The 27,087-nt window shown below is 48.8% G+C and overlaps 1 protein-coding gene across 3 annotated transcripts in view; it reads right to left on the bottom strand.

Moving 5' to 3' along the window:
• The window catches only part of COPS6 (COP9 signalosome subunit 6), a 49,217-nt gene extending 28,140 nt beyond the window's left edge, over positions 1-21,077 (bottom strand). Inside the window, exons 1-4 of one of the 3 annotated variants that reach the window (XM_085855970.1) lie at positions 20,938-21,077; positions 13,744-13,866; positions 13,162-13,293; positions 12,830-12,918 (exon numbers count right to left, since the gene is read on the bottom strand). In XM_085855970.1, coding sequence (XP_085712096.1) covers positions 12,830-12,918; positions 13,162-13,293; positions 13,744-13,866; positions 20,938-20,968 — 375 coding nt within the window. In that variant the 5' untranslated portion in view covers positions 20,969-21,077. Of the gene's footprint in view, positions 1-12,829; positions 12,919-13,161; positions 13,294-13,743; positions 13,867-20,919 lie in introns of all 3 variants that reach the window. The other 2 variants (XM_085855969.1, XM_085855968.1) reach the window with 2 other exon arrangements.
• Positions 21,078-27,087: the final 6,010 nt, after the last annotated feature.

Here is a 27,087-nt window from a genome sequence, read left to right as displayed (position 1 = left end):
ATCCTCAGAGAGTGGGAAGGCCCAAAGCCAACCTCCACTGATCAGGGGAGGCAGGGGAAGAGGGAGGTGGGAGTCCAGAGGGAGGTGAGGAGGAGGAAGGGGTGGGATCGGAATTTGCAGGGAGAGGGGGTGGGGGAGGAAGGAAGCAGAGATAGGAGGGAGGGAGGAGAAGGGACGAGAAGAGGGACCCAGCAACGCCAGGCACTCCCTTCTAGTTTTAAACAATGACCAAAGTACCCCCCTCGTGGGAGATCTTGTTCTAAGAGCACAACACGTTCTTCTGACACATCCCTTAATTTGGCAGTGTTTAGGCAACAGACCGCTGATATAATACATGCTTATGTGCATATATAATACATTGTGGTTATATAGCTCAGATAATTTAAATTGCACTGGCCCATAGGCTGACACCAGAGGCCTGAACGTACGATAACCTTCACAATGTCCAGGATGCATATCGGTTACAACCTTTCCTGATAATCCTTTTAAAAGCCGTTTCGGTTGTTTACACGGAACGGAAAACTTGTCGGGAGGGTATGGCGATTGTGAATATGGCACTTCTGAAGAGGTCTTAGCTTTCCAACATGACGGACGTATAATTGTTTTTTTTTTAAATCAGGTTACAATTTGTGGGTGGTATCAGGCCAGCTGCCAACCAACAGGTGAAGAGCAGGCATACATATATGGCATTAGTTTGGGGCGGTTGGGATGACACATTTGAAAACAAGAAGGCGCTTACAACCAAAAGTAAAAAAACTCGATCGAATCCGCTAATTTGAGCAAAAAAAGCGAGAGCAGACCCGGTCTCAGGGCAACGTTTCACCAGCTTCACAGCCGGCTTCCTCAGGTACAATAGATTATATATAAGGCACAATAGATTTAAATTGGATGAAATCCGCAAATAACGGGGTCCAACAGTACACAAATACACATATATACTGCACAAACAGTGCTTTTCGAAGGTATTCACACCCATCAACTTTTATCACATTTTGTTGTTGCAGCCTGATTTTAAAAGGACTAAATTAAAAAAATTTTCACCGATTCACACAAATACCTCATATAATGACAAAGTCAAAATATATTTTTAGAAATGTTTACAAATTGATTAAAAATGAAAAGCTGAAATATCTTGGGTCAATAAGGATTCAACCCCTTTGCTCTGATGCTCCAACTTGAGCTCCTGATGGTGCATCCAATTTCCTTTGATCATCCTTGAGATATCTCGACAATTTGATTGGCGTTCACGTGTGCAGCCAATTCAATTAAATGGACATCATTTATAAACAAACACACTTTTCTATACAAGGTCCCACAGTTGACAGTGTACGTCAGAGCAGAAACTCCACCATGAAGTCCGTGGAACTTCGAGATAGAATTGTGAGGAGGCATAGATCTGGGGAAGGATATAAAACAATTGCTAGAATGTTGAAAGTTCCCAAGAGCACAGTGAGCTCCATCATAAGGAAATAGAAAGAATATGGAATGACCCAGACTCTTCTTGGAGCTGGCAGTTCAACAAAACTGATCAACCGGACAAGAAGGACCTTGGTCAGGGAGGTGACCAAGAACCCAGTGACCACTCTGACAGAACTAGAGTTCCTTAGTTGAGATGGGAGAACCTGCTGAAAGGACAACAAAATCTGCAGCACTTCACAAATCTCGGCTTTGTGGGAGAGCGGCCAGATGGAAGCCACTCCTGAGAAAAAGGCACATGACAGCACACCTGGAGTTTTCAAAAAGGCACATGAAAGACTCAGATCATGAGGCAATATATTTTGTGGTCGGATGAGACGAAAATTGAACTCTTTGACCTGAATTCAAAGCACGACATCTGGTGAAAACCAAGCACAGTTCATTACACATCTAATACCATCCCTACTGTGAAGCATGGTGGTGGCAACATCATGCTATGGGGATGCTTTTCAGTGGCAGGGACTGGGAGACTTGTAAGGACAGAGGGAACAATGAATGGAGCCAAATACAGGGAAATCCTTGAGGAGAACCTGCATCAGAATGCAAAACATCTGAGACTGTGGTGAAGATTTACATTTAAACAGGATAATGACCCCAAGCATAGAGCCAAAGCAACACTGGAATGGCTTCACAAGAAGAACGTGAAAGTCCTTGAGGGTCCCAGCCAAAGCCCAGACTTCAATCCTGTTGAGAATCTGGGGAAAGACTTGAAGATTGCTGTTCACCGACACTCCCCATCCAAATTTACAAAGCTTGAGCAAATCTGGAAGGGAGACTGGGAGAAAATCCCCAAATCCAGATGTGCAAAGGTGATACAGACATACCCAAGAACACTCGAAGCTGTAAATAGCTGCCAAAAGAGCTTCCACAAAGTATTTAGTCAGGGGGTTGAATACTTATTGACGTAAGACATTTCAACTTTTCATTGTTATTGGACACTTATCCAACAACCAAGACAACCAAGATATTCTAGTTTTGTATTTTTTATTAATTATTTTAAATTTGTAGAATTTGTTTTTCATTTGGAAGTTATGCATTACAATGTGTAAATAAAAGGGGAGAAAGTCTGATTTAATGCAATTAAATTTCAGGCTATAAGGCAACAAAAGATGAACATTTTGAAAGGGGGTGTAGACTTTCTATAGACACTGTGCATGTAATATATTGTTACGGCTGTGGAAATTTGCATTACACCATGAAGGGCCCATAGGTGAGATATCTCTAAGTACATGTGTAGTTAGCCCCAAATCCGTTGTATCGAGGGAATTTATGTGATTCATTCGGGCTGCGACGCTTTGAGATAGCCGTTTATTTTGAACGGCTATCTTTATTTTGAACCAGCCACGTCTCAACCGCCATCACACAACAACCACCAACCACAACTCCGCTTCACAACAACCACAACCACACCTGCCTCTCAACAACCACGCCATCCTCACCACTCCGCCAGCAACCGTCAACATCTCCACGAACACAAAAGGGGAACAACAACAACTCCCACCCCGATTTCCCTGGTAAACAAGAATGACAGTTGGAACTCAACTCCCACCCCGATTTCCCTGGTAAACAAGAATGACGGTTGGAACTCAACTCCCACCCTGATTTCTCTGGTGGAATGTTCTTCCCCCCTCCCCCCCCCCCGTGTGCCGCGGAAATAAAAGGGCGCACGGAGGCGCCGCTGAGAGGAAGTCAGGTCAGAAGAGGTCAGGTCAGGGCGGTTGGTGAGAGTGTTAGTGTCAGTCGGCGGTTCATGCTCTTTTGCCCGTCTGGGTCTTGAAGAAGCGGTCCGTAGAGCGACCCGCTCATTGGAGCTTGCAGTCGGTGGAGAGTCTGGACGTCGCGGAGGGGACGCAGACTGGAGGCGCCGCTCTGCCAGCTGTGTCGCGCGGACCTACACGTTCGTACAAGGAACGCTGGAGAGAGCTCGCCCACCATCGCACCACGAGGGTGCAGGTAACCTGCAACGGTCTCGTGAGACTCGTTCCGTCTGCCAAGTCCCACGCCATAAAGGCCCACGGGCCCCGTCTGCCTCCTTGTCTATGAGGGTGGCTTCTTTCCTTTGCTTTTGAGTAAATGTGTGTTGGCGCCGTCTGTAAAGTAGAACTGTATAAGTGTTGCCATGTGTACGCGTATTCAGTTTAACTCTTGCTTTCGCTTTATATGTGCATTTTGATTATTGTGGCTGTATATATGTGCTTTCTGTGTGCCGCGGAATAAATGTGCATTGTGTTGAACTGTTTTCCCGTTTCGCTTCGTCTCCTTCCTTTTAATTGACCCTCCATCCTGCTTCACGTAAAGGGTTCGTAGTGGGCTTAATACGCCCGTAAATTAATCGGAACCGTCGAGGCTGACGATAACACCGCTCGGTTATCACTGTAGCACGGAACGGACCGCTTAAGCGGTTCATGTCCGGAGTCGGCCTGTGGCATGGTGCGATCGCCCGGTCGACCATTCGCACAGGTACTTAGGTAGATCGAATTTGGCGAGAAACCCTACGCTGCGCGGGGGGGGGCAATTGGCACGATCGTGGTGAGGTTAAACCCCACCCGTGACTAGTTCCCGGCGTTGGTCCAAGAGGGTCACGACTGAATTGTCCGTCCGGTGGGCGAAGTGCCGAGATTCGAGTCACGTGGCCGTCCGCACGCCGGCGGGCACGAATTCACAACAAAATATATATATATATATATATATATATATATATATATATATATATATATATATATATATATATACTTCCAAAACTCTTCAAAAACTGTGTAGTTAGCATGTGTAGTTCGCCCCAAACCCATTGTTTAGAGGGAATAAATGTGATTCATTCGGGTTGCGACGCTTTGAGATAGCCGTTTTTCTGTTCTATCTTTATTTTGAACCAACCACGCTCCAACCATCAAACAACAACGCCAACAGCCATGATCTTTACCTTCACAACTCGCTCCCGCAAACATCGCATCACTTCCGCTCTTCCAAAACTGACTGCCCAGATTTGCCTTGCGCTCGGCGCTTTATAGGCCGGCAGGAGAACCCACATGCAAATTTCTGCATCAGAACGAGCTCGGGGGCAGAGCCACGCTCGCCCATTGGACGGACAAAAAGGGGCGTGAATCTCCCCTGATCCTAAAATTTGCATATCTCGATTCCACACAGACGCACCTGGAGGCGGGGCCAAACCGCCCCGTGCTTGCTGATTGGACAGATCAGAAGTGGGCGTGTAGCATTCCTGATCTGAATTCTCCTCAGAAAGGCCGCATTTTGCACTCGCGACTCGGCGTGTATCTTGTACGAGCCCAGGACAGCCCGACGCTCGGTGCTCACAGGTGGTGCGGGAATTTCCACAGAAGGAGAGAGGTGAAGGTGGTGGAGGGTTTATGGTGGTGGTTTATGGCCATGGTGCCGTTTAGAATGGCGGTGATGCGATGTTTGCGGGAGCGAGTTGTGAAGGTAAAGATCGTGGCTGTTGGCGTTGTTGTTGTGTGATGGTTGGAGCGTGGTTGGTTCAAAATAAAGATAGAACAGAAAAAACGGCTATCTCAAAGCGTCGCAGCCCGAATGAATCACATTTATTCCCTCTAAACAACGGGTTTGGGGCTAACTACACATGCACTTACAGAGATATCTCACCTATGGGACCTGAATGGTGGTTTGCGAATTTCCACAACTGCAACACGACCCCCTCCCCTTTTTACAGACTCGTCCCGAGTCATCAAATTCTCGTGTGCCATCATGTGTAGTTCTCCCCAAGTACGTTTTACCTAGGGATCCCTGAGTGCGACATTCATGGTATTCGTGTCCCCAAAATAAATAACCTGAGGGCTGAATAACTAACTAAACAAATCCACTCACACGGACGACTTAAATAAAATTGCCGGCGCGAAGACAGACATGCCGGGGGCGCACTCATATGTACAGTACATCTTAAGCTTTACTTACAAATTTTACACTAAACCATGGCCCAGGATCAATGGACTCTGCAAAAAGAAAGCAGTTAGCAGGGAGCCAGGCTGCTCGCATGCAGTCTCTGGCTCAAGCAATGCAGGTGACAGGGAAGGTGGCCGGCTGCTCACACGCAGTCCAAGGCCTTCCCTTTTTAAAATGAACCCAGTGAACCACAACGGTGCATGGGCTGCACGAACGCAGTCTCCGTGCCAGCTCAAGTGGCACACGCAATGAGCACAACGGATGGATGGATGGATGGATGGATGCACGCAAACAAACAACGGTGCACGGGCTGCTGGTGCAGGCCCGTGTTGTAGCTGCCAACAGGACAGTTCTCGCAGCTTGCAAACTGTTGCTTTCTGATCCTGGCGCACATGGCAATGAACAGGGGGGGGGGAAAGCAAAATTGAACGGGGCTGGTGAACAGGGCAGTGGGCATCGCATGGCAAAGGTGAGCAGGCAACACAGCCTGCAGAACAAGGCCGCTGCAGGCAAACACAGCCGGCAGATGAACTGGCCGGCACAGGCCTTGAAGTAACACAGCCAGCAGATGAAGCTGGCCTGCCTTTCGCCTTGAGATGGAGGTTGGTGGAGGGAGTGCGGTGGTGCTGGCCACTCAGAAGGCGGGCTCGGACCTGCCCACTGTCTCCCTCCCACCTATCGCCTTTGCCTGTCACTGTACCTACCCACTCCCTTAATTTGTAAAACCCAATTTAGCCCCAACTTATTTTTTTGTTTTTTTCTTTTTATTTTCATCATTACTTCCACACTATAATTCGTCCGCTAACCCCCTTTTTCGGCTAACCTATCGTCTACTAGCCTACTCCCAACCCCTACGTTCCCTTCCCGGAGGGGAATAAGGGAGAGCTAGCGTCCTGTGTCGAGGCCCAACTCAAGCCTCAGGATAGCCTCCCCAGACTTCAGCGATCGATAACACAAAGTGGGTCCAGCGGCCCACAACGAGAGCGAAGGGATGGATGGTGCGGAGGGGTACACTTCCTAATCTACCCTAACCATTTACATTTAAACTACCCCGGGGCTTTCAACAAGCACCTCGCGCTTAAACTATTGGTTCTATCAACCCAGATTCCCATCGCCTATGTTGGTGTCCTCTCAAATTTCAGGCCTCGCCCCCCAATTTTCTTTCCGTGCCCTCACACGGTCTCATGGCTGGGACGCGTGGCTCCCATTGGCAGGCACGACCCTCTGCCGATTCCCCGACGATGGCACCCCCGGGCACTACACTGCCTCCGAGCCTACCAGCTCCCGAGTGCCCCCCATGGCAACTCCCCTAAAATGCTCACGTGGCAGGCTGGCTTCCTGGGTCCCTTTCCGAGGGTCACCCGTGCCCACAACACTGCCCACGCGGCTAATGGCGCCCCGGGCCCCTGCACCAAGCGGACGCACCCGTGCCCACGACGCTATCCCGGCCCTCCATGGGCCCTTGGCCTACTACGGCCGACTAGCCTGGTGCCCGGGGTACCCACTCAGCGATACTCACCCTTCGCAGCCACGCTCCCAGCCCGTCAACAGAGCTCCTGCACCCCTCCAAACGGGTTTCGAGCCTACACTCCCAACAACAGCAAAACGACTTCCATTTTGTCAATTTAACTAACCCCCTAACTCACTCTACACTGACCCCGGGGTCCCTTGGACGGGAGTCACTCCTCCCCCCAATCACTCATCGCACCATGCATTCCACATTCGCTCCATTCACACAGACCCGCTGGCATCACTCACTCACCAAGCACATTTTCCACTCAACTCATCAACTCTTGAACACACACACCACTGAACTCTGCCATCCTTCTAACTACCTCCCCTAACTAACTCGTGCTCCCACGTCGTCCCTAAAACTACAGCACGTTCCTTTTAACACTACGTAGCTAAGCTACGTCCCCACTACACATTCACAAGTCTGTCACTGTCTCCAAATCATCAAAAATAATTTCCCCTCCTAAATCTCATCTAAATCCCTCGACCTAATCCATTCCACGGACCCCATGAGGACTTACCCCTGCCCCATGGAGCCGGTCTAGCTAAGCTAACCCTTCCCCCTAACTAGTGTTCATCCTGTGCCCTGGCCAAGGGGATCATCCACCCCTTGCCCAGGGATCCTGTTCACCCGAAAGCGAGGCTTGCTGTTTTTTGTTTTTTTTTCTCATCGCGTAGCACCAGCGCGGCAACTCACAACCTGCGCACCAGCGCGGCAATTCACAGCCGCGCACCTGTGGCGTGACGTCATGGCAGCTGTTCGTGTCCCTCGTCCCTCTTGGACGGTACCATCCGGCAGGGATTCACCCTCCTGCCGGATTCCAACCACACATGCAGCCATGACGTCACCCAGCGCATAAAAAAAACACAAGCCTCACGTCTCGAGGGGTTCTCCACGCGAACACATGTGCTCTGCCCATTGGAGCTGAACACACACGCCCGCGTGGAGAACCCGTCTGGTCCAAATCCGAAATCCTGCCTAAACTTTTGTCCGTCGCGGGATCGGCAACATTCACCGCGCTCGTTTCCGGACCGGGCTTCACTGCCGCAAGCGAGCACGTGGCGGCCTCGTGCGTTGCACAGCACGGGCCTCGTGCTCGCTGCTGGGTGAACCCGGTACGGTGCTCCAAACATCTACAGCCGCTACTCGGCTTTTGTCCCTCTGTCGCCGTTGTCGTCGCCATTCCACCCACGCACACCTGCGTGTCACGACATTCACACACCACTCCATTACACTCACCCCGGGAGACGCGGCTGCGTGCTCCCGCATGCCGACCGACATCTCCCTTACACACAGCGACCTTGCACACGCTGTCTCCCTCACACTCGGCCGTTCACTCACACGTGCCATTTCCCTCACAAACCATACCACTCACAAACGCGGGGGCACTCGCCCGCGGTGTCTCATCCACACGCGGCGTGCTGGTAAGCACGCCCTTCGGCACACTTGCCACCACACCACTCACACACAGGGGCGCTTCCACACGGGGTGTCACTCACACCCGGGTCTCATCCATACACGGGCTCGCACTCACACCTTGCACCACACACACCGGGACAACCACACTGGGGATTCGTGTTCCCACAAGGGTTTCCGGGGCCTCTATACCCCCCAAGCTCTCCGTGCACCTGTCCACAGCACCCGTCTCCTCAACCTCGCAAAGCACGACCGAACCCACCTGGTCGTGAGTCGCTTCAAGGGAGCATAGCGGCTCCCTCCGTTCCTGGAGGAGGCTATCCAACTGCTCACACTGGGTCTCTACCCAGTCCGCCAGCTCACCCCCATTGTTCTCCACTACCTCTATGTGTGTGTGTGCGTCTCTAACTCCGTCCAATTCACCCTCTATCTCCTGTGTCTCTGCCAACTCGGTCACCTCTTCACCCTTTACCTCCCTTGTCTCCACTATTTTTATTTCTTTTGTCGTCACCTCGTGTCTCGTCTCACACGTTTTGGTCTCCCCATTTAATTTTTCCCTCTCGGTCACCGTCACTTTTTCCGTCTGCATTTTTATTTGCGTCTCCTTTATTAGGAGACTTTCAGAGACCCTAATTGTTCTTTCATCCGTTGATAACCCTCATTTATTTGTGTTAACATCCCCATTAGTTGCCTCATCTTCCTGATTCTTGCCCACGTGGTTTGAAGCGGTGGCTGAAAGCACTCGCCTAGTGTCGTGCCGTTTGTTGCGCCATTAATAGCGGCCCGCTGTTGCCTCATTCCGCACTGAAGTGCGGCCGCGCCGGCAAAACGACTCCGTTTGCCGGCAAAATCTGTGCTCAGTATATGGGGTTGAGCTCCGCCGTTGATTAAAATTACAACAAGCACCGTCCCGGGCCATGGATTCTATATTCAAAAACATATCTAATACCCCCGGCTCCCGCTCGCCTTGAGACTCCATCTTATTTCTCGTAAGGGGTTAATTAAAATCGCTCGTAATTTGGAGGGAATCGGGGGTCGCTCCTCTCACCCCTGGACCGATTCCCATGAATTTAGCTGGAGACAGGAGAGTTTGTTTTCCCGCTCTCTTACACCAGTGTCCCGAGGAGGGGGATGGGTTTGTGTCCCACTCCTGACACCAGTGATGCGAATTCGCGCCCGCCGGCGTGCGAACGGCCACGTAACTCGAATCGCGGCACGTCGCCCACCGGACGGACAATTCTGTCGTGACCCTGTTGGACTAACGCCGGGAGCTAGTCACGGGTGGGCCTTTTGGCCTCACCACGATCGTGCCAATCGGCCCCCCGCGTGGGATAGGGTTGTTCGCCAAACTCGACCTACCTCAGTACCCACGCGGAAGGTAGACCGGGCGATCGCACCTCGCCGCAGGTCGACTCCGGACACGGGCCGCTGAAGCGATCCGTTCCATACTATCGGGATAACCGAGCGGTGTTATCGTCGGCCTCGACGGTTCCGATTAATTATCGGGCGTATTAAGCCCACTACCAACCCTTTTCGTGAAGCAAGATGGAGATTCAATTAAAGAAAAGACGAAGCGAAGCGGGAAAACAGTTCAACATGATGCACATTTATTCCGCGGCACACGGAGAGCACACAAATACAGCCAAACAGAATGCACATATATCAAATGCAACAAAAGAAACAATGACGCAGAGATACTACCGAATACGCGAGCACACGGCAACACTTAAACAGTTTTACTTTACAGACAGCGCCAACAACACATTTACTCAAAAGCAAAAGAAAAGGCCATATATATATGGCCCGTATATAAAAAAGAAAAGGCCATATATAAAAGGCCATATATAATTCTGGCCCGTCGGGCGTGCGAACGACCACGTGTAACCAATAGCGGCCGCTTCGCCCACCGAACTTGTAATTCAGTCGTGACCCTCCGGGAACTAACGCCAGGAGCCAGTCATGAGTGGGGGTTGAACCTCACCACAACCCAGTCCGCATTCTACCTGCGCAAGATAGGGTGAATCGCCGAATCCCGATATACCTAAGTACTCGCGCGGATAGTTTACCGAGGGGCTGCACCGCACCAGAGGTGGGCCTCGGACACGAACCGCTTAAGCGGTTCTTTCCGGTTCTAAGCGATAACCGAGCAGTGTTATCACCGGCCCCGACGGTTCCAATTATTTACTGGGTGTCTAACACCCTTCTATCAATCCCTTCCGTGATGCAAGATGGAACTTTCAACCGAAGAAAGGACGCAACGAAACGGGAAAAATTTGACAAGTTCTTTTATTACACACACACACACACACACACACACACACACACACACACACACACACACACACACACACACACACACACACACACACACACACACACACACACACACACAAGCACGTATTCGCAGCCATACAGTAATGCACATATAACAGTCAAGCAAGCAAACACAAGCAAAAGCACTACTACCGACTATAATTATTTACAACACAAAAACAATTATACTTGTCGGGACTCGGCGCCACATCATTCATTCAAAAAGCAAAGGAAACGAAAGCCACCCTCACAGGCAAGGAGGCAGACAGGTCCGTGGACCAAATGTGCGTGGAACCTGGAGGAGCGGCCAGGTCCACAAGACCGAAAAGGTCTTACCCGCGTCCTCGTGATGCGATGGTGGGCAAGCCGCAATGTCTGCGCAGCTGCGCCCCGACTCCGTGCCCCTGGCGTGGTCGGCGAGCCCTCTCCGGTGTGCTCCGCGCCAGCACGGTTGGGTCGGCACCACGGATAGGGTGGGGAATAAACGGGGCCACCGGCACTATCTCAGCGCGGATGGGGGGGGGGAATTGTTGATGCTCAGGGTCGAGCGAGGGTAATGGCTGGCTGGCTTGGTCGCTTGTGAGAGCGAAGGTGGGTCGATTCCAACTAGACGAGACGAGCCCAGCGACGAGACGAGCCCAGCGACCAGCGATGAGACGACACCACACTACAACTCTCCAACTTCGACGACGACCTCCGTCTTCACTTGATCCGAACCGCGCGAGTCGCCTTGTGCTCGCGTCTTTATAGATCGGAGGAGGAGCCTGTATGCAGATTTTAGGATCAAAACGCGATTGGAGGCGGGGCCACGCCACCCTCTGTTCAGCCATTGGCATGGCATAAAGGGGCGTGAGCCTCTTTTGATCCGAATTCCTTCCTGAGAGGAATTCACATCCATTGCGCTTGGAGGCGGGGCCACGCCACCCGACGTTCAGCCATTGGTCGGGCAAAAAGGGGCGTGAAGCCTTCCTGATCCGAATTTCTCCCTGAGAGGAACGCATTCGTACCCGCGGCTCGACATCAATTACCGAACGGGCCCTGGACAGCACGACGTTTGGTGTTGACTGGTGGTGTGGTCGATTGTTGTGGAAGGAGAAAGGCGAAGGTGGTGGGGGGATTGCTGTGGTGGTTTGGTGGTTGGTGGGCGTCGTTTGGGAATGGCGGTGAAGCGATGTTTGCGGGATGGAGTTGTGGAGGTAAAGAGGCAAAGGTGGCGGTGTTTGAGTTGTTGGCGGCTTAATGGTCCAAAATAACAACAGAAAAAGAAGAATGGCTAACTCAAAGCGTCGCAGCCGGGATGAATCACACATATTCCCTCTAAACAACAGGCGTGGGCTAACTACACATGAACTTATCGACATATCTCACCTGAGGACCCTTTATGGTGTATTGCGAATTTCCACAGCCGTAACAATATATATATATATATATATATATATATATATATATATATATATATATATATATATATATATATATATATATATATATATATATATATATATATATATATATATATATATATATATATACATATACATACACATATTCCCATGTTTATTTTTCAATTGTGATTTGTTTATTTCTGGCTACCGTCGACCTTCCTCTATACTTTCTCGAAGCCCAGAAACGGAACCCCCCTTTTCCCATTGGCCCTTGGTTTCCACGGCAGTGGTTTTTGTGCTGTATCACGTGATTGGGTTTTCGTATATCATGCCTCGCCCGCTAGGGGTGGGGAGAGTGTGCTTCTGGTCGCGCAATAAAGCGGAGTAGATGGTGGCCCTCGTGCTTCTTGCGTCCCGCTGCACCTAGTACACTCTAGTTTTAACTTTTGCATTTTCTAGGAACCGAACCCCCGCGATGTTTGAGCGTTCACTGCATGCATCTCTTCGTTTAAATTACTTATAATTTGTGCAAATCCTGTCTGTGTTTCCATACTTATCTCCAAGTTTAACAATATTGTTGCCATCATTTGTCCCTCACTGTTCAACAAAATGGGAAATTGACTGCACTTGAAAAATTGAACCAAATCATTGCCACAAATACGAGATCATCAGAAAGTATGAGTGCTTCAAACGTTTTCGCAATAGTACATGCAAACAAGCGGCCCTAATTACACCCATTGAATGAAAGTGTGCGCACAGAGACCACCAACAATGACACGGAGTGTGGGAGACAAGTGATGAAACCACTCACCTGTTTGTGCACGTGGATGTCTGCTCCATTAGGTGCATCTCCCGTCGTGTACCAGCCCAGAAACTCCAAGTCCTTAAATACCTGTTTAACTGAGGATTTGAACATGACAGCCAGTGAGCACTCATTTAAGTTCGCAAGGAATTATCAATCGACAAGTTTCAATACCGAAAATGGTGAAACAAAGATGAAGTGAAGGAGACAGTTGTAACCTTGGACGTGTCATGACAGGAAATTGAATTCGATCAATTGGTTAGATTGGAGAGGAAACCAAAACAAAACATCAACTATCCCAGCATGCACACTCTCAACTCAACGGCTGGGTAAACACGTACATTGTTCTTCCTTTGTGTAGTAATATTCTTTGTCAATGATGATTCTTTCGTCAACGAAAGAAAACAGAAGCTCAAAGGAGTTCATCACCTCAATGTTGCGACCCTCCTGCCGCCCAATCAGTGCACCCACCACTGCATGCAGCAGGACAAAGTACGGCAAAATAGATTACAATTGCAGAGAAGAAACAACCTAATGATACACAGTAACCAAAATCAACACCAAGCGCACGCACGCACGCACACTCAACCGGCCTGATGTTCGAATGAGTAGGTTAGAGCGGTAATTTGGAATTTTGGATAAGGTGCCTGCAATAGTGCATCTGATCAAACAAGATGCAACAAAGAAATCAACAAACGACAGAACCAGTAACCTATTGGTGGCACTTCCCCAATCTGTGCTGCATGTACATGAATGACTGCAGTTACCCGAACAGCAATACAGCAATGTTTAAAACAACATCCTCAATTATAATGAACATTTTAATTATTTTGCAATTAATCTGAGGAAAAAATTTCAAACGTGAAAAGCTTGACTGAATTGCAGACAACAAAAAAAAACAAAACAGAGTTCTGGGACGTCACCTTGCATCGGTCGGCATTCCTGAGCACGAATGCGGGTCCAGTGTTCAGATATGTTCAAGATGACTAAAGGATGTAACGAGACAGAAACGCTGCCCGTGACACCAGCAGTAGCCATCACACTCTCTGTGTCAAAAACACGCACACAACTCAACAAGACCACACAGACAACCCACTTATAGATACCCACAATGCGATGAACCACACACACCTCTCCCAACAGAGAGAGAAACTGAGGAGAAGAAGAGAAAGAGAAGGAGAAGAGACACAGACACACACACCATGGAACCAAACAGTAAGTAGTAACAAGACATACATCTGATATTGTGCAACTGCAATAACCAGTCCTACATTGACCTAAACAGAAAACAGTCACAAATTTAACTTAAACTCTTCATGCCTCAAAGACAACCACATCCCTCATTCAGGTTGAAAAATGTAATATCCCATTTACAAAGATCATCAATCATTCACCATTACTTTCACATCCACACATATAATTAATCATCCATCATTACTTCCAATCAGATCAGGTATGGTCAGGTCCGGTGACATGCGCCGGAGCGGCATGTCCACCGGTACTCCAAGGGCCTCCGTCTGGCCATCCCCCAGACAGATGCCTGGCCCATCCCCACCTCCTTGAGATGCTGATCAACCTGTTGCAACCATGAGGAACGTGGTCGGCCCAATCGCTTCCTCCACTCACGAGACTCCCTCGCTGAGAGAAACTGGTGAGCAGGATCAGCATCAGGAAAACGAGCCACATGTCCATAAAGCCGCAGTTGACGCTCACGGACTATGCAGAAAACAAATCTCATTTGAGTCTCTCAGTAACCGCTTGTTGAACACAAAGTCCGACCAGCAATAGTCAAGGATTCGCCGAAGAGACCTGGTACCAAAGGAATTAAGTCTCCGTCTCAGATCCCTGGTCAGAGTCCAAGTCTTTTTTTTTGTATACCTTGTCGAGGCTCGTGAGAGCTAACACACAACACACAGCAAGGGGGGAATGAGACAAGAGGGGCGGGAGTGGGAAGGACAAACAGTGCGGAACAGAGGCATTAGGAGATCTGTGGAAGGGAGAGGGATGGGACGGGGAACATGGGGAATAGAAGATGGACATTACAGGACTTTCAGGAAGGAAAGCAGGGAATTTGAAGGACGTGGGCTTGGGTGGATTATCGGGGGTAGAGAAGATCGAGGATTTCGATGGGGGATGATAAGAGGTGGTGGTGAACAGCTGTTTTGAAGGCATGGAGGGAAGAATGGGATTGAATAGAGTGAGGGAGTTTATTCCAAAGGTGGGAAAAAAGAGGAATGAAAGAGTGAATGTGAGCACCGATTCGTGATTTTGGTAGTATTACCAGAAGGGGGTTGTTGACGGACCTTGAGCGCCTTGCGGAAAGGTGGTGGGGACAAATCGCAGAGAGCAGGGGGGCGAGTCTGGAGCAGGGGGGCGAGACAGGTAGAAGACAGAAAGACCACCAACCAACCTGCGGTGATTGAGTGAGAGGCCCAAAGACTCAGCCTCATTGCGGGAGATGCCAATGATCCGAAAAGCCTTGGTTTCCACAGCGTGAAGCAGGAAGGAGCACCAGCCCAGAGGGGAGAGCAGTACTCCATCAGGCTGCGGACGAAAACTTTGCAAGTGGTCAGGAGCTCAGGTGGGCAGAGGAAGGACTTAGCACGATGGAGGATTCCCAGTCGGCGACTGGCTTTGGAGGCGAGGTTTGAAATGTGGCTTTCCCAGGAAAGGTCATGGCAGATAGTGAGACACAAAAGCTTGAAAGAAAGAACTTCTTCCAGAGGATTGTTGAGAAAGTGGATGGGGGGGGGGGGGTTCTAAACGGTCCTTTCGGAGAGACATAGTGAGAGTGTGAGATTTGTCTGGATTGAAAGATATGTTCCACGTGTTGGACCAGTTTGTGATTTTATCCAGATCTGCAGTGAGCGAAGAAGCTGCTGCTTGACGGTCTGAGGGATGACCGATGGTACAGCAGAGGGTGGAGTCATCAGCAAAGAGATATAGAGGATTTTCCAGAGAGTCAGAGAGATCATTGATGAAAACCAGAAAAAGAACAGGGCCCAGAACCCTACCTTGAGGAACTCCAGCCTGGACAGGAAGAGGGGAAGAAAGAACTTCATTTAGGCCAGACGGTGACTGTGACAGGAGAGGAAGTCTGCGAGCCATGAGTGGAAATGGCCTTGGATACCATGGGAAGAGAGTTTGGTGAGCAAGGCAGGGTGCCAGACCATGTCAAAAGCACGTGATATGTCCAGGGATATGGCTCTGATTTCATGTCTGGCATCGAGGACCTCCATCCATTGTTGGGAGAGCAGAAGCAGCATATCCAGTGAAGAGTGACCTGGTCTGAAACCAAATTGATGATCAGAAATCAAGCCATTGGAGAAGAGGAAGGATTTAATGTCTGAAGCGATGATGGATTCCATAACCTTGCTGATGATTGGGAGAAGTCAGAAGAACAGCAGCAGATATGGTCAGGGAAATTTGTCAAAATCAGATCCAGAAGAATTGGAGTACCATTGGTTGAGATCCTGGTCGGGAAGTTGACCGATTGAGTCAGTCCCAATGAGCCGCAGAAAGCCTTTGCTGAGGTGCCATGACAGGTGAGAGAGGTACCCACAAATAGCCAACTGGCATATGAGGAAGAGAGAATTTGGATGAGAAGATAGAAGTTGGTCCATGTTTTCGGATAGTGAGGTGTAGATGGAGTCATCACTGTTAGGTGGACGGGACAGTACACATATAAACATGAGGTGGGAGTGGAGGGGAAGCCGTAGCCAGAGGTATTCCTGTGGGTGTGGGGGAGTGAGGGTAGTGCATGGAGAGTGAGGAATGGAGTCTTTGATGAAGAGAGCAACTCCTCCACCAGGACGAGGCTCAGGTCTGTCATACCAGAGGAGGGAGTAACCAGGGAGAGATACTTGGGAGTCAGACACGTCTTGGGGGAGAAAAATTTCTGTTAGGCAGATTACGTCTGGTTTGTCAGTGGAAACCTGTATGGAAAGATCTGAAAGGTTTGAGCGAAGGCCCCAGATATTTGAGATCCACACTTTTAATGAAGAGGGAAGGGAGGAGGCTTTGGGTGCAGGGGGAGGGGGTGGAGGTAAGGAGGGTTGTTGAAAGAGTGTGGGGGATTGCAGAATAGCCAGGGGAGGGGGCCGGATGAGGAGGACAAAAGGCTCTGTGGTGCTGTGGGAGAGGGGGGACAAGAGAGGAGGAAGAAGGCAGTTGAGGATTTGAGGTGGTAGAGTGAAGAGATGGAGGTGAGAGGGCAGTGGAAGGAGGCAGCTTTGAGGATGAGGGGGGGGGGAACTTTGAGAAGGGTGAGTGAGGGGGATGAATGGTAGGAGAAAGGTGAGGGGGAGTTTTTGAGAGAGGTGAGAGGGAGGCTTGGAGGGAGAAGAGTGGGATGGTTGCTTTGAGAGTGAGGGGTGAGATGGGTGAGTTGGCACTGGTTGGAAAAAAAAGAATGGTTGATGGAAAGCGAACGTTCATAGCAAAATGGGGTTTTTTTTTAAGTTTTAGGTCAGAGATGCGATTTAACACGTTTCTTGATGGATGCAATCAAGGCGAATTCAGAGAATGGAGAGAAGAAACGCTGTAATAGTTGGATTTTTTAGGCAAGGTATGAAGGAGAGGTCGAATTGAGAGCAGTCTGTTTAAATAGTAGTGCATTATGATACAGTAAAGAGTACCACATATGTGAAAGAGGAAGATGAAGCATTATAAGAGATCATTTTTATTATTATTAATAATGTTTGAGAGAGTTTTCAACAGATTAGGTCATGGAAGTGTTGTAGAAAAAAAAATTGAGGAAGAAGAAGAGGGTGACGAAGAAGAGGTAGAAGAAGAAGAAGAAGAGGAAGAGGAAGAGGAGGAAGAAGAAGAGAAAGAAGAAGAAGAGAAAGAAGGGGACGAAGGGGACGAAGAGGACGAAGAGGAAGAAGAGGAAGAATCGAAACTCGTGAGTGTGCAAGGAGAAGGTCGTTTTTTTATATATATGTATATATATATATATAATTTTTTGGGGGGGTTTAAGTTAAGAGAGTGATTAGTGGGAGGTATGGAGGATGTTAGGAAAGTGGGGAAGATAGAAATTGAAGGTGATGGGGGGGAAAAAAAATCAAATAAACACGATCGTACACCGAGGGGAAACAAAGGGTAGGCCTCAAGCCTCAACTGTAGGCCTCAAGCACCCGGTAAGACAAGGTCGACAAAATCTCACAAAATAGCACGATTTTTGAAACAAAACCGAACTAGGAACACACAGTAACATGTTGGTGAGAAAATAAACAGTTAAAACGGGACAGATAACGACCGGAAAGTTAACTTTGAGAGCGTCAGCAGAGAGCCCTGAAGGAGACCTGCCGACACTCCAAACCTAGAACTGGAAGTCTTACATCGAAAGAGCAAGACTAGAAGCACCAAGGACCTGAAAACTCGGACTTTCGTTGTCCTGCACAGGTGGCAGCGCCACACCCCATAATCCAGTGAATCCATGACTCCCCAAGCCTGGCTCAGCCGTGTACTGACCTATACCTTACAGCCAGTGGATACATGAATATGAATATCTATCTCTCTCTATATATATATATATATATATATATATATATATATATATATATATATATATATATATATATATATATATATATATATATATATATATATATATATATATATATATATCTCTCCCTCCCCCTCCCCCTCCCCCACTGAGAGCAGCATCACCCCTCGCTAGTTATTGCAGTCTTGGCGATCACCCTTCCCTTTCCAGAGAGGGACAACAAGGCCCAGTCCATTGGGATGATACCTGTGTTCCAGGCAGAGCACAGAACTGTATGCAACGGCATGAGTATAGCATTTCCACCAGCCTTGAGAAATTCAACATGGATGCCACAGATCCCTGGAGCTTTACCCAATTTCAACCGGTTCACCGCAGCCTGTGTTTCCACAAACGAAGGTGGACCATAGTTGATTGGATGGTCAGCAATAGGGATAGTCACAACCCTGACATCCAACTCGACAACTGGTGGATCAGCCTGGGACAGCCGCTCAAAGTAACTGGCCCAGCGGGTCTTCACTTTGGACTCCTCTATCAAGAGCTTACCACCCTCCGCTCCAACTGCATTACAATGAGGGATGGGCTTGGAGGAACGCAATGCAAAATTCCCCTGAAAGCAGGATGAGAATCACTTGACAACAGGTGGTACACAATCAGTCAGGCAGTGAGGCGGTCTGCCAGACAGTCAGTCAGGCTAAGTCAGGCGGTGTTCCACACAGTCAGTCCGGCAGTGTTCCACATAGTCAGTCCGGCAGTGTTCCACATAGTCAGTCCGGCAGTGTTCCACATAGTCAGTCCGGCAGTGTTCCACATAGTCAGTCCGGCAGTGTTCCACAGAGTCAGTCCGGCAGTGTTCCACAGAGTCAGTCCGGCAGTGTTCCACAGAGTCAGTCCGGCAGTGTTCCACAGAGTCAGTCCGGCAGTGTTCCACAGAGTCAGTCCGGCAGTGTTCCACATAGTCAGTCCGGCAGTGTTCCACATAGTCAGTCCGGCAGTGTTCCACATAGTCAGTCCGGCAGTGTTCCACATAGTCAGTCCGGCAGTGTTCCACATAGTCAGTCCGGCAGTGTTCCACATAGTCAGTCCGGCAGTGTTCCACATAGTCAGTCCGGCAGTGTTCCACATAGTCAGTCCGGCAGTGTTCCACATAGTCAGTCCGGCAGTGTTCCACATAGTCAGTCCGGCAGTGTTCCACATAGTCAGTCCGGCAGTGTTCCACATAGTCAGTCCGGCAGTGTTCCACATAGTCAGTCCGGCAGTGTTCCACATAGTCAGTCCGGCAGTGTTCCACAGAGTCAGTCCGGCAGTGTTCCACAGAGTCAGTCCGGCAGTGTTCCACAGAGTCAGTCCGGCAGTGTTCCACATAGTCAGTCCGGCAGTGTTCCACATAGTCAGTCCGGCAGTGTTCCACATAGTCAGTCAGGCAGTGTTCCACATCGTCAGTCAGGCAGTGTTCCACATCGTCAGTCAGGCAGTGTTCCACATCGTCAGTCAGGCAGTGTTCCACATAGTCAGTCAGGCAGTGTTCCACAAAGTCAGTCAGGCAGTGTTCCACAAAGTCAGTCAGGCAGTGTTCCACAAAGTCAGTCAGGCAGTGTTCCACAAAGTCAGTCAGGCAGTGTTCCACAAAGTCAGTCAGGCATTGTTCCACAAAGTCAGTCAGGCAGTGTTCCACAAAGTCAGTCAGGCAGTGTTCCACAAAGTCAGTCAGGCAGTGTTCCACATAGTCAGTCAGGCAGTGTTCCACAAAGTCAGTCAGGCAGTATTCCACATAGTCAGTCAGGCAGTGAGGAAGTCTGAAACAGTCAGGCAGTGTTCCACATCGTCACTCAGGCAGTGTTCCACATCGTCAGTCAGGCAGTGTTCCACATCGTCAGTCAGGCAGTGTTCCACATAGTCAGTCAGGCAGTGTTCCACATAGTCAGTCAGGCAGTGAGGAAGTCTGAAACAGTCAGGCAGTGTTCCACATCGTCAGTCAGGCAGTGTTCCACATAGTCAGTCAGGCAGTGTTCCACATAGTCAGTCAGGCAGTGTTCCACATAGTCAGTCAGGCAGTGTTCCACATAGTCAGTCAGGCAGTGTTCCACATAGTCAGTCAGGCAGTGTTCCATATAGTCAGTCAGGCAGTGTTCCACATAGTCAGTCAGGGTTCCACATAGTCAGTCAGGCAGTGTTCCATATAGTCAGTCAGGCAGTGTTCCACATAGTCAGTCAGGCAGTGTTCCATATAGTCAGTCAGGCAGTGTTCCATATAGTCAGTCAGGCAGTGTTCCATATAGTCAGTCAGGCAGTGTTCCACATAGTCAGGCAGGGTTCCACATAGTCAGTCAGGCAGTGAGGAAGTCTGAAAGTCAGGCGGTGTTCCACATAGTCAGTCAGGTAGTGAGGAAGTCTGAAACAGTCAGGCAGTGTTCCACACAGTCAGTCCTGCAGTATTCCCCATAGTCAGTCCGGCAGTATTCCACATGGTCAGGCAGTATTCTACATGGTCAGTCAGGCGGTATTCTACATGGTCAGTCAGGCGGTATTCCACACAGTCAGTCAGGCGGTGTGCCCGAGTCAGACGGATCGGTTTTCCCCATCCCCATCACACCCATTGATGACCAGTTACCCGTCTCCACCTCCATCACGCTCGCCGCCATTGCTGACAATCATGAATAATTCCAGTTCCGTTTGGTGTTTAATACAAAGACTCAGGAGATGATGTAATAACGGTTTGTTCGGGCCCAGTACGTTCTGAGCACATGAACCTCAGGGATTTGTCCATTTGAGATATTTTGAGGGTTTTTTGTTTACAAACCTGAACGTTTATTAAAACAGGAATAAAACACAAAATAATAAAATGAATGACTAAAACGTTGGTGGCAAATGAGTATTTTAAATAAATTCACAATGTGAGGGTTCTCCAGGACGCGAACAGTTACACCGCACGTGGCGAACCGCCGTCGGCACCGCACAACAACCTGCGCCGGTCATTTGGAGCGTTTCAATTAAAAATAAATTAAATCGAAGAACTTATTTAACCTTAAAAAAAATGGGATGGGAGATTGTCCTGTCAAACAAAGCTCAGTCTGACGATTCTCTTCCTGTACTTGCTGGGTTTTAATACGGAAAGTGTAGTTTACGTGTCCCTATTTACAATGTCTTAAACTTGCAATGTGTTCAACAGGCAGAGATGAAGAGTGTGAAGTGGGTCCAAGAGGTTTAATCCAGGAACGGGCACCGCAAGGGACACATGACTCTCCTTAACCACGCCCCTCATGTACCCATGTATGTGACGTCACAATCACTCACCCACTGGTGTTTGTTTGTTTGTCTCGCTCCTCCTCCTACAGTTCTGGACCAATGACATCCAGACTTGCTACATAGGATCAGCAAGACCCCAATTCATGTCTCGGGGTGTTTTATCTTTGCGGTTGATTTTAGGGGAGGTTGGGGGGGGGCACAATGTTTCTATATAAATGTGTATCGTGTAACACCCCCTCCAGGTGAGAGAGGGTATGACAAGTTCCACCAATTACAGTACAGTATTCCTGTCCTCACGTTCTCCAGTACAGTGAGGTGGTTTGGGTTTCTGGTGGGACCGTGTTTCTCCATTGTCTCAGGTCGCTCACCTCAATTTGAATTTTCATTTATTTATTTAAATTTTCCTTGATGGATGTTGTCCGCCGATTCTGTAATTTTTTTTCCTTGGTACTGGCTTCGATGTCCGTCGGCACGCAAAATCTCAGCTTTCTACGTCACCTGGAAGGCAGTGATCTCAAATATCAGTCAGTGAGTCTGTGCTTAGATTGAGCTTGATGTTTGAGAGAAGCAGCAGGTATGTTTGTTTTTGCTTCACGCTCATAACCTGGTTATTTACTTTTCCTATACACAGCTGTCAGTTGCCTATACACTACCCAAATAAAGGTATGTATCAGAAGAACCTGTGGCATGTTTGGGACAACATCACCCATTGAGCAGGTACTCTGCTCGTTAGCATAACTACTGATACATCTAATCTCCCCCCCCCCCTTTTTTTTAAACAAATCAAGACGCTTACGAATGAGAGCTGACTTAAGGGCTTGTGGAGGGCTGTCCTTGCAACTGCTGTGGGTTTCTCAATAAGGGGTACAGGGTTCCGGAAGGAGTTCAGGTACATTGAAGGGTGAAAAGCTTTCATGAGGAAACACCTGGGGTTCAAACGCAGGTGGTGTTGATACAGGAGTGGGTGATAAAGGAACTTGAGCCGGTTCAATGTTTGGCTCCTCATGACGTAACCTGAGTTGGCGAACATGTTTACACGTACATCTAGACTGATGTCAGATAACCACTTGGTTCCACATCCGGAGTTCACCACGTGTACAGGATCGTCGATCTGGAAGTTGCGGTGTACAGACGTTTGGTCGTGATTACGTTTCTGTTGACACTTGTTATTCTCGACTTGGAACATTAGGTCCAGGTACACTAATGATGACCGTGTTGTTAATTCATGACCCATCAGAAGCTTGTTGGCAGGTGAGTGCCCGGTGGTTTGATGTGGTCTGGTGTGGTAGTTGAGCCAAACATGAGCTAGACGAGATTGAATGGAGTCTTCCTTGACGCTTGAATGGCTTAGACCATTCTTGATGATCCGAACAGCACGTTCGGCTTCACCATTACTGGCAGGTTTGTAGGGGGCAGATGTGTTGTGCTTAATGCCATTAATTTTACAAAAGTTCTGAAACTCTGAACTCGTAAATGACGATCCGTGTTTTTTATTCTTTGTAAACACTGTCGAGGCTCATATAAGAGCTAACTCACAAAACGTAGAACAAGTGGAGGAGGAGACAAGAGGTTGGGGGGGGTGAATAAGGAAAAAACAGTGGGGAACAGAGAACAGAGACGTAAGGAGTGGGTGATTTAAAACCTCGCCTCCAAAGCCAGTTGCCGAGTGGGAATCCTCCATCGTACAAAGTCTTTCCTCAGCCCACCTGAGCTCCTGACCACTTACAAAGCTTTCGTCTGCAGCCTGATGGAGTACTGCTCTCCCCTCTGGGCTGGTGCTCCTGTCTCCCACCTTTCTCAGCTTCACACTGTGGAAACCAAGGCATTTCGGATCATTGGTATCTCCCACGATGAGGCTGAGTCTTTTGGTCTCTCACCGGAGGCAGGTTGGTGGTCTTTCTGTCTTCTACCGTCTCCTTTCCGGTCTTGCCCCCCCCACCCCCACTCTCTCTAATATTTGTCCCCACATTTCTGCAGGGCGCTCAAGGTCCCGCAACAACCCCCTTCTGGTAAAACTACCAAAATCACGAATCACTGCTCACCTTCACTCTTTCATTCCTCTTTTTCCCACCTTTGGAATAAACTCCCACACTCTATTGAATCCCATTCTTCCCTCCAGGCCTTCAAAACAGCTGTTCACCACCACCTCTTATCCTCCCCCATCCAAATCCTTGATCTTTTCTACCCCCGTTATCCACCCGAAACCCATCTCCTTCAAATTCCTTGCTTTCCTTCCTGAAAGATCCTGTAATGTCCATCTTGTATACCCCATGTTCTCCACCCCGTCTCTCTCCCTTCCACAGATCTCCTCATGTCTCTATTCCCCACTGTTTTGTCCTTCCCTCTCCTGCTCCCCTTGCTGTCCGTTGTGTGTTTGCCCTCATACGAGCCTCGACAAGGTATACAAAAAAAAAAAAAGATCCGTGGAAGGGAGAGGGATTGGACGGGGTACACTGGGTAAACAAGATCGACACAACGGGGACTTTCAGGAAGGAAAGCAGGGAATTTGAAGGTGTGGCGTTTGGGGTGGATTAACGGAGGTCGAAAGAAAATCATGGTTTTGGATGGGCGAAGATAACAGATGGTGGTGAACAGCTGTTTTGAAGACCTGGAGGGAAGAATGCGATTGAAGAGAGTGGGGGAGTTTATTCAAAAGTCGGGGAAAAAGAGGAATGAAAGAGTGAAGGTGAGCAGTGATTCGTGATTTGGGTAGGTTTTTTTTGGTAGGGGGGACATATCTCAGACAGAGCAGGGGGTGCAAGGCCAGAGAGGAGACGGTGGAAGCCAGAAAGACCACCGACCTGCCTGCGGTGAGAGAGTGAGAGACCCAAAGACTCAGCCTCATCATGGAGGATACCAATGATCCTAAAGGCCTTGGTTTCCACAGCGTGAAGCCGAGAAAGGTCAGAGGGGAGAGCAGTACTCCATCAGGCAGCAGACGAAACCTTTGTAAGTGGTCAGGAGCTCAGGTGAGCCAAGGAAGGACTTTGCACGATTGAAGATTCCCAATCAGCGACTGGTTTTGGAGGCGAGGTTGGAAATGTGGCTTTCCCAAGAATGGTCATGGCAGATAGTGAGACCCAGAAGCTTTAATGAAAGGACTTCTTCCAGAGGATTGATGAGAAAGTGGATGGGGGGTGGGGGGGGGGGGTTCTTAACGGTCCTTTCAGAGAGACATAGTGAGAGTGTGAGATTTGTCCGGATTGAAAGACGTGTTCCACGTGTTGGACCAGTTTGTGATTTTATCCAGATCTGCAGTGAGCGGCGAAGAAGCTGCTGCTTGCCGGTCTGAGGGATGACAGATGGTACGGCAGAGGGTGGAGTCGTCAGCAAAGAGAAATAGAGGATTTTCCAGAGAGTCGGAGAGATCATTGATGAAAACCAGAAAAAGAACAGAGCTCAGAACACTACCTTGAGGAACTCCAGCCTGGACAGGAAGAGGGGATGAAAGAACTCCATTTAGGGCCACACGGTGACTGCAACAGGAGAGGAAGTCTGCGAGCCATGAGTGGAGATGTCCTTGGATACCATTGGAAGAGAGTTTGCTGAGCAGGGCAGGGTGCCAGACCGTGTCAAAAGCACTTGATATGTCCAGGGATATGGCTTTGATTTCCTGTCTGGCATCGATGACCTCCATCCATTGTTGGGAGAGCAGAAGCAGCGTATCAAGGGTAGAGTGACCTGGTCTGAATCCACATTGATGATCGGAAATCAAGCCATTGGAGAAGAGGAAGGATTTAATGTCTGAAGCGATGATGGATTCCATAACCTTGCTGATGATTGGGAGAAGGCTGATTGGTCTGTCGTTGCAGGGATCTGTTTTTGCACCTTTTTATGGAGAGTGGTCATGTTTGCTGATTTGCAAGGAGATGGCAGATGATCTTGAGCAAATGAGAGGGTGAGTCGAACAGAGAGAGGGTGAGCAAGAGCAGAGGAGCAGGTTTTTAGATCCTCGTGGAGGATCTCCAAGTCTTGCTCACGTTGTTGTTCTTCATCTTCTTCTTGTGGTCTTGTTTGTTTCACAGCCTCCAGTTTTCATCGAAACTTCCTGAAACTTGGCATGTATATGTAAAAATATCCTGCGCAGACAGTAACCATCTCTGATTTTGAAAATTCCTCCTCGAAAAAGAAATTTATGACGTCAAAATATCTCCGCTAATGGAAATCGCCAAAAAAATTATCTCCAAAACTCGGCAAGCTTTTTGAATTCTGTTTGCGGGAATCGAACAGGGCATTAGCAGAGATGAATTACCGCACATATGGTACATCACTATGACGTCATATCAATTTTATGACGTCATTCCTATTTTTGACATTTTTTGTTTCACAACCCAGAGTTTTCATCGGATCTTCGTGAAACTTGCCATGTATATGCAGAAAGCCCATGCACAGGCAGTAACCATCTCCGATTTTGGGAAATTCTTCCTAGAAAAAAAGTTGACGCCATAATATCGCCGCTAATGGAAATCGCCTGTACCATTATCTCCGAAACGAGGCAAGCTGTTTGAATTTTGTTTGCGGGAATCAAGCCGGGCATTAGCACAGATAATTTATCGCAAACCTGATACATCACAATGACGTCATATTCGTTTTTATGACGTCATCATTAAGAGGACGAGGATCTTAGCTCATTCGAGCTTGTTATGACACCTGGGCTGATGCTGTCTGGTCCGGTTGCAGAATCTGAGTCGAGGTTTGACAGCAAGCTCTTCACCTTGTCAGGAGAAAAGGACACAAGAGTCCAGGGACAGTTGAGTGTGACTGGGTAAGGTGGGTACAGAAAGCGATGGGTTTCGGACGCAAGATTTTGAAGCAAACACTGAGTTTATGCATTCAGCTTTTCACCTGCAGTGTCAGCTGTGCGGCCATTTGAGGTAATGGAGCGGATGGAGGGGGAACATACACCAGAAGCGGACTTAACTCGACACCACCAGGATTTGGAGGAGGGAGACAGGTTTGAGAGTTCAGACTTGACATTAGAAAGATGTTGTTTTCAGGCTCTCCTGAGGGTAGACACACACACTTGTTCTGAGCTTTGTGGAAGGAACTGAGATTGCCTTCAGTTGGATTAGCCTTCCATGAGGCGAAGGCGTTGTTTCAGGACAAAATGCTTCTGCATAGAATAACGGTGAAGATGGAAGCAAAATAATGTCTGAAATCCATTTTATTCCGGTCTTACTATAAATACCACCCAGAGATAAACACCGCCCGGACATGTCCAGAGATAAACACAGTCCAGAGACAAACACCTCCAGGATACGTCCAAAGACAACGTCTGGAGACAAACACCACCCAGACACATCCGGAGATAAACACCATCTGGAGACAAACACCACCCAGACATGGACAAATCCAATGACAAACACCACCTGGACACATCCGGAGACAAATGAACACCACCCGAACAGGTTCGGAAACAAACAAACACCACCCGCAGATAAACAACGCCTGGACACAAATGTGGTGGAATTACTCAAACCTTCAGAGGAGTCGAACGTCACACCAGAAACTCCAA

This window comes from Eptatretus burgeri, chromosome 15 (genome assembly GCF_056783735.1).
Source record: "Eptatretus burgeri isolate ZD-2024b chromosome 15, Ebu_testis_v1, whole genome shotgun sequence".
Lineage (NCBI taxonomy): Eukaryota > Metazoa > Chordata > Myxini > Myxiniformes > Myxinidae > Eptatretus > Eptatretus burgeri.
Note: the sequence above shows the minus strand (reverse complement) of the source record. Positions and strands in the feature narration are given on the sequence as shown.